The sequence below is a fragment of the Camellia sinensis genome, chromosome 2 (assembly GCF_055761805.1).
Source record: "Camellia sinensis isolate YWXY chromosome 2, ASM5576180v1, whole genome shotgun sequence".
In the NCBI taxonomy this organism is placed as follows: Eukaryota; Viridiplantae; Streptophyta; class Magnoliopsida; order Ericales; family Theaceae; genus Camellia; species Camellia sinensis.
The window spans coordinates 203,694,291-203,702,309 of NC_138962.1; the positions used below are offsets into that span (position 1 = coordinate 203,694,291).

Sequence of the window (8,019 nt, forward strand, 5' to 3'; positions counted from 1 at the left end):
ATGGTCTCACAAAATCACCCTTAGGTGAATTCCAAATAATCACAAATAAACAAAGAGAAAAGACTTCATCAAATAAATGAACAAAAGTCTTCAAATCCAGAGTTGAAGAAGATCCAAAATAATAACCCAAATCAACTTCAGAACAGAGGCAACATAACCATGAACATATCAAGCATCCTTGACAAATCTTCACTCTTCAGCACTGTTACCGAAGCAATAGAATTAGTGTAGCAGCCACATACTTTTTTGGTGAAAAACAATACATCTCACTCAAATATTGAACAAAATATATATATATATATATATATATATATTGAATCTTGAGTTTTAAAATCAAACCTTAATTGTTACCAAATTGAATTGGGTGTCTGAAAATTAGATATAATATATTAAAATATATTATACCCAAACCAAACTAAAATTATTTTTTCAAAATTAATTGGGTCTCAAACTCTAATAAAAAGATATATCCCAACAATTATTTAATGAAAGATGACAAGTGATAAGAAAATGAGATGAGTATTTTATGAAATTCTCTAATAACTAATCTACACGTTGTAAAATATTGTAATTTGCCCACAAAAATGTCAACGGTTTAGCAAAAGCATTTTTGTAATTCCCTAAAAAAAAAACTACTTAAAAACAAGCCAAACTGCCCCCAAAACTCTCAACCACAACTCACTATCCCCAAGAAGAAGAAGAAGAAGAGAGAGAGAGAGAGAGAGAGATGAAGTTAGTTTGGTCACCAGAAACAGCTTCAAAAGCTTACATTGATACTGTTAAATCTGTAAGTACAAATTGTGTGTTTTTTGTTTTCCAGAACAAAAACAGAAAACTTGTTTAGCATGTTTCTGTTTTTTTTTTCCTTTTTCGTGGGACTTTTTTTTTTTTTTAATTTTTAAATCAATTCATTGTTTTTATGAAACATCAAGAAGTTATTTTTGAACTTTCGAAAGGAGTTATCAAACAAAAAAATGAAAACAATCCGTGTTTTCAAAATTTTCGTCATTTCATGTTTCTGAAAATACGAGAAAACATAAACAAAGATAATGAAAAACACAAACCAAACATGTAAATTTTTCCAGCTGTTAACTGAAAATAAAAATTATTGTAAAAGTTGTTTTGAATTTTTGAAAGGTGTTTTTTTTTGGGTGAATATTTGAAAGGTATTATCATAGAACAAAAATGAAAACTATCAGTGTTTTCAAAATTTTCATCATTTTTTGTTTTTGAAAATACAAAAAATAAAAAGGAAATGAAAAGCACAATCAAACAGATCATTTTTTCAGCTCTTAACCAAAAAATAAAAATGATTGTAAGTTGCTTTAAATGTGATGCAGTGTGAACTTTTCCAAGAGTCTGGTGAGGCCGAGTTCATCTCCGCCATGGCAGGCGGCTGGAACGTGAAGTTGATCGTGGAAGCTTATTCCCATGGCTGTGCAATGGCAACAAGTGTAGGCTTAGCCATAGCTGCCCGCCACACCGGCGGTCGCCATGTTTGTATGGTCTCAGATGAAAGCTCAAGATTACACTACATCAATGGCATGCTTGCAGCAGGCATAGCACTGCCCGAAGTGGTGGTCGGAGCGGCTGACGAGATTGTGGTAGGGCTGGTGGACATTGATTTTCTGGTGGTCAATGGGCAGCACAAGGACTTGGGTAGAGTGATTAGGTTAGCTAAGCTGAGCCATACAGGTGCAGTTTTAATATGTAAGAGTTTTGGGCAACAGACCATGGCTAGGTTCAGATGGAGTGGGGTTCTTGGTAGCAATACACGTGTCGTGAGATCAGTGGTGTTGCCAGTTGGAAAAGGGTTAGATATTGCTTATGTAGAATATAATGGTGGGACTACGAATTCTCCGAAGTGTACCAGCCGTTGGATTAGACACATCGATCAACGATCAGGTGAAGAACATTTGTTTCGAGGTTAAATTTTGACTAATAATACGATTGTACCATATACAATATGATCCGCCTCGTACTTTTTTTCTAATAACAATGCTACAAACAAAACAAAAAGTACAGAAAATAACACACAACATTCTGCTGGAATTTGGAACATCACTTGGTGGTGCTGTTTGGTGGTGCTGTTAAAACAGATTATAAATTATAACTTAACAGATTATAGATTATAACTTTAATTAGAAGTAGTTAATCTGTTTGGTATAACTGTTGGATTATAGATTTAAATTGCTGAGTAGTGTTTGTTAAATAAGCTGTGAAGTAGCTTTTTCAATTAATTTTTATTTTTTATTAATCACTATTTGTCTACATTTTTCATAAAAAATAATAATAATATTTAATAGTCCATTTGAGTCTTTTTCTATTTTTAAAAAAATAAAAAATAAAAAAATCTACGAGTATAACCGTGAATTAACATGTCCACAGCAGAAACTGATAATCAGAAGCAAGGGGTGAGCAGCTTCTCAGAATCAAATCTTTTGACTTAAAATAAGTTGTTAAAATCAGAAACTGTTTGAAATAAGTTTAACTAAACAGTCCAAAATAACTTTTTAAAAGCCAGAAGCCATAAGTTGGCTTAAAAAAGCTTCACCAAACACCCTGTAGTTGAGTTTTGTAATTCTAGATTTAGGATTTTTTTTTTTTCTTTTTTTTTTTAAATAGGGGAAATAAGGAGAATCATAAGGAATGTCTTGAATGATTTTAAACTGAAATAAAATAGAAACTGAATCGGGTCTGAACATAATGAGGCAAGAATAGTATAGTCATTCTCGATTCAATATTTGGTCGATAATCCATTCAAGCAATCTTACATGATCAAAGGCGATAATCCATTCAACAAATCTTCCAGAAATCTTATGGGATAATCCATTCAAGCAATCTTATGTGCAATCTTATGTGATCAAACACAATAATCCATTCAAGGAAGAAATCTTCCAGAAATCTTATGTGACCGATAACAAAGTTCTCCAAGGAGAGAAAAAAACAAACAAAAGCAGAACTTCGTGTTGTGAAATTGTGATTCTAGAACAAAATTTGTTTGTTAAAAATCAAAATCTTATTAGGGCAATTAATCCCAACAAAAAACTATCCAATAGATTGATCATTTCCCTACCTTGATAAATAATAATTCCATTTTAATATACATTCTTTTAAGAGTCATCAAATGAGAGACCGGATATTCCAATGAAATGAACATTTCAGTCTAGCCTTCTTTCCCGGCAAGCTTAGGGTACTTGGTCCGTTGCCTAAGACCCACCAAAAATATCTCAAAAAAGGCTTATTGTCAAAGGCCAAAAATTTCCAACTGCTCATTTTGATGTTTAGGCTAAAGCCTCAAAAAATCTTAAGCAGCTACTGTCAGAGAACAGAAGGAATGAAAAATGGAAATGGGTTTTGAGGACACAAAAACAAGACCTTTAAATAAGGGAACACATAAGATCACATGTAAGGCAATGAATGGAAAAGAAAGATTACCCTCAAGAATTATTTCAAGATTTCAAAATCAGAAAAACAATGGAAACAAGCCCACAAGTAGTAATTTGCATACACACGGATAAAGGGATAATAATTCAAATTTTACGATACATAAACTTCAGATATTAACATGATATATTAAAGGTGCATCATGTCTTAGCGAAAGCTTAATTACAGAGAGGGCAAGCACAGAGTCCTAATACTACTTGAGGTCATATTCAGGATTAACTCAACTCTTCACACACGTCCAGATTGGGTCTATTCTATGTTGACTCGAACAATCTTTTTGGCTCTTCCCCTGGAAGAAGTCCCAGCTTCGACGACAGGCCCGGTTCCTCCAGCATCTCCCGACTGCTCTGTAGATGGAAGAGCCCAACCACCCCACTTTGGCCACCAATCCCATCCAATGCCGCTGGCATCTACAAAAATAGGATGAAGAAAGTGAAACTATATCAAATATATGTTCAAAGAAAACCCATTGTGTCAAAATAGCATTTCGGTAAGTGCTCATTTTTTCTACGAGGAGAGAACTTCTTATATGTGCGTCAAATTGAAAGAGAACATGAAAGCATGTCGAAGGTCATTGAATTGAAACAAAGAAATAGCTCTTAAGAATCTTACAGCTATATTCTCACCATCCTTGTTTTCCACCACATAAACCAAGCAACCAAGTTATTCAACACAAATTGCAGACTGCCATAAAAAAAATGCTAAAAAGGACTTCAATTTCATGACCAATTTGTTTTTCCACCAAATGACCAAATAAAGCTAACTGACGCTGAATTTCTCTTCCCAAAAGATAGCATAAAATAGGAATGATAGGTGCAAAACAGGTAACTCGAACATAAGTTAAAATTAATTCAGAACCTATACATGTAAAAAACAATGGTTAGTCTTTACATCATTGTAAAGAACGCCTACCTGCATTCTCAAGCAAATTGAACCCGCTGTTCCAGTCAGGGGGCAAATTCTGAGCATTAGCTTTCCAAGTCTCTTCAAATCCCGCAAGCTCATCTAAGAAAACACCACAACATCAGCTCTTTCCTTCACTCGTTCATTCAACATAATGCCTCCAATAGTCTCATGGAAACAAACCTTCATTCAAGTTGTGTAAAGTCTGCATTGTGTCCACTTTACCATCTGAAGTATGCTTCATCGTAACTGAATGGCCCTACAGAAGTAATACAACCATCAACTTCTCAATAAAATTGTATCCTCACCCAACCACCAATTACAGATGAGCTTTTAAACTAATCAGAACCAGGAATATTTAGTTGGCTTGTTTGGTTAAATATTGTTTCTCGAAATCACTTCAATACACATTCCAAATAAAATAATAAATGTGTAAAAACAAAGTCATGTGTAAATAAGGCTACAAAGAAGTATATAATACCTTATCGTGGACCCCTCTAGAAATTGTATTCAGCGCTTCCCCTACTGTCTTATCTTCCTCATTGATCTCCATCAGAACCACCTTTTTCACAAACAAATACAGACATAACAACCAATAAAAAAACATTACTAATTTCTGTTAGATAGCTTGATATATACTCTTAGGGCCCATTTACTAACAGTTTAAGCTTCTCAAAAAATTGATGATGCATCCCGGTATCACCAATGACCTAACATGGTATCAGAGCTTAAGTTGGAGGAAGTCCTGGGTTAAAAAATTTCTGTTTACATTTGGTCCCTGTTCAGATTCTTTGTTATCTATATATGAATGTTTGGATTTCCACGTGCAAGATAGGTTGCACGTGAGGGGGTTTTAGACAGCTTGATATACATTCTTTGGCCAATTTATGGGCCCATTTCCAAACAGCTCAAGTTCTTGAGAAAATTGGTGAGCTAATGGCATCTCCAACCCTTACTCAAATGTTGGCTCAAAACTTAAATTTGAGTGAAAACACTCCAAACACTTATTCACTCCTTGACTCAAAAGTCATACCAAATTGAGTTTTATCCATTTCTTTAGGCAAATGAAAGGTAGACTCAAATCTTGGCTCAAATGTTCATAGACTAGATTTGCTTCATTTAAAGTAATATTATGTACCAAACTGCCATTCTTGGGATATGATGGAAATTTTAAAAAATAATCTGAGTAAAAATTGGTGATTTCCATAGTGGTTCATATCAAATAAAGCTTTTACTCGAATTTGAGTCATGATTGGAGATGGCCTAATAATATCAACTTTCTCAACTTGAATATAGTGAGTTACTTACCTCATCATCACCAGTCTTTCTAGTGACAGAGGCAGTGTAATATATCCCATTCAAACCACCATATGCAACTCTCTTAAAGCTGAAACTCTTTGTCCCTATTCAAAAACCCACAAATATTAAAATTGTAATTAGTTGATTAGACCATCTCTAATCCTTCACGTTTTCTAATTTGATTTTGGGGGGGGGGGGGGGGGGGGGGGGTGGCTAAAAAATCATCTCCAATCCTTTCATAAAAAATCATTTTTCATCAAATTAAGAACCCATCAAATTTGAATTTAATCAAAATTCAAAAAGAAAACGATTTTTTTTTTTTAAACAAAATTTGATGGAAAGGGGAATTTGGGATAAGATGAGAATTTTGAAAAAGATTTGGATGAAAAATTTTGGTGAAGGGTTGAGATGGAATCTAATGTGCATTCACTACACTACCCACTAACTAAATTTACAAATGGCTCATACCATTACCATTTTTGGCATTAGGGTTCTTAACAATTAGTTCCTTGTTTGGCTGATCAGAATGGTTCAGATTCAGAGGGTTCCCATCTGAGTCCAATTCTTCAATAGTTACTTCCTTTGATCGATTTCCAGAGTCAGTTAGGGTACCAAACATGCCACCAAATGGGTGAGTGAAGAAGGGGTCATCAAATGGATCTTTCCCTCCAAACAACTTCGACATTATAATCGCAAGCTTAGAAACGATTCGATTGCCTGAGAATCAAAAAACAGCAAAGCAAATATAGCAGTGTACGTATAGGAATTTATGAAATTGGGAAAGAACTCACCTTGAGCTGAGTAGCTTCTATGTGTGTAGGAGAGATACAGAGAGAGAGAGAGAGAGTAAAGGGAACCAAGATTGGCCCTGTAACCGCGAAGAGACTTCTAGAAACGTATAGAGAAAGATCGAGAGAGAGAGAGAAAGAGAAAGAGAGTGTGTGCGCGCGCGCGCGCGTGATCGTGAATGTTTGTGGTGAATTGTGATCTAACGGATGGCAACATATGAGTCCGGATCCTTTTCAGCCCCTCTCTCCAACTCTTCCTCCGCTCAATGGCCAAGATTTGGTCACGTCACCCTCAACCAAATCTATGGCTCAGATCAGATTTTAAAAAAAAAAATTGAATTTCATTCAGCACAGCAAAGCAAAATAGAGCTTTCTGAAATTGTGTTCGGCGGCGAAAGAACATCGACGGCGATGGCTCGATGAACGAATGAACATCAATGAACAAAGCACCATCGGCGGCGAACATCGATGGCTCCTTCTCGGGTCTCTTCCTCTATTTATCTATCTCAACAATACATATATTTTGCTACATATATTCATTGAAGAATAAACAGAGCAATCCTTGAAATTCTTGCCCTCCAAATATCCACTTCCTCAATTCCTTCTCATCTCATATATATATATATGTTCATATAATTTCTTTGTTTTGTTCATTCTCTTTCTTTCTCTCTCTCTCTCTCTCTCTCAATACACAAATAGAGCAATCCCAAAAACACCTTCTTTCAAACAAACCACAAATGCCCTCTCTCAATGGTGCATGATTAGAGATATCACCCATTGAAGAAGGGTCTAAAGGTTATTGTGTAGGAGAGGAGTTACAAAGTAGCCTTGTGGGTTTAATCTAAGAGTAACCTAGTGGGTTTAATCTGTGAGTCACAATTCAATGTCCAATCGCAAGAAAAACATGGACTGTGGCTGTGTTGTGGTGGAGATGTGGCTGTATGGTGGCGGCTAACTTGGATTCACCACCGTCGATGTCAGGAGATGGAGTCGGCAGAGCTCTGGGAGGAAGATCTGTTATGCTTTGCTGTGTTGAATAAAATTCTTTTTTTTTTTTTTTGGGTTAGCAAATTTGATCTGAGTCGTAGATTTGGTTAGGAGTGATGTGGCCAAATCCTGGCGTTGATCGGAGGAAGGCTGGAGAGGAGAGCTGGAGAGGATCCGGACTCGCAACATATGTTGGCGTTGACTGCCTAATTTATTCTTGCAGCACTTTATGCCCTTTAGTTCAATTTTAATTTTGTTATTTTAATTTAAATTTTTGTTAATTTTCTTTTATGTATATATTTTTGAAGATTGATAAGTGTTTTAAAATGATCTAATATCAATGAAAGAATCAAATTGAAACTTAGATTAGAGTGTAGAGATCAAACTGTTTAGTTTGAATCAATAGAGATGAAAGTGAAACATGTGTCAAAATAATAAAAATTAAAAGGGTAATGTTATGGATATTAAATTTTTTTGTTCCGCTACGGACCACTAGAAGACGAGCTCTAAACAGGTGACATGTGAGGCGTGAAATTGAAGGCCATTTGCATATTCAGTGCGTGTGTTTCACGCACTGTAAAAAAAAAAAAAAAAA

The 8,019-nt window shown here is 35.2% G+C and overlaps 2 protein-coding genes across 3 annotated transcripts; one reads left to right on the plus strand and one right to left on the minus strand.

Moving 5' to 3' along the window:
- Window positions 1-670: 670 nt before the first annotated feature.
- LOC114321012 (uncharacterized) lies at window positions 671-1,969 on the plus strand. Its single transcript, XM_028268142.2, has 2 exons — window positions 671-787; window positions 1,341-1,969. The coding sequence occupies exons 1-2, from the start codon at window positions 728-730 to the stop codon at window positions 1,929-1,931; spliced, it is 651 nt and encodes a 216-aa protein (XP_028123943.2). The 5' UTR covers window positions 671-727; the 3' UTR covers window positions 1,932-1,969.
- A 1,509-nt stretch (window positions 1,970-3,478) lies between these two features.
- Window positions 3,479-6,639, minus strand: LOC114321038 (uncharacterized). 2 transcript variants are annotated; one of them, XM_028268163.2, is made up of 7 exons: window positions 6,441-6,639; window positions 6,124-6,366; window positions 5,659-5,753; window positions 4,832-4,912; window positions 4,534-4,609; window positions 4,360-4,452; window positions 3,479-3,857 (listed from the first exon to the last, which is right to left on the minus strand). In XM_028268163.2, exons 2-7 carry the CDS (start codon window positions 6,332-6,334, stop codon window positions 3,697-3,699), a joined length of 717 nt encoding a protein of 238 aa, XP_028123964.2. In that variant the 5' UTR covers window positions 6,335-6,366; window positions 6,441-6,639; the 3' UTR covers window positions 3,479-3,696. The 2 variants fall into 2 exon arrangements, with proteins under 2 accessions (XP_028123964.2, XP_028123963.2); XM_028268162.2 differs by having other exon boundaries at window positions 6,118-6,366; window positions 6,441-6,624.
- Window positions 6,640-8,019: the final 1,380 nt, after the last annotated feature.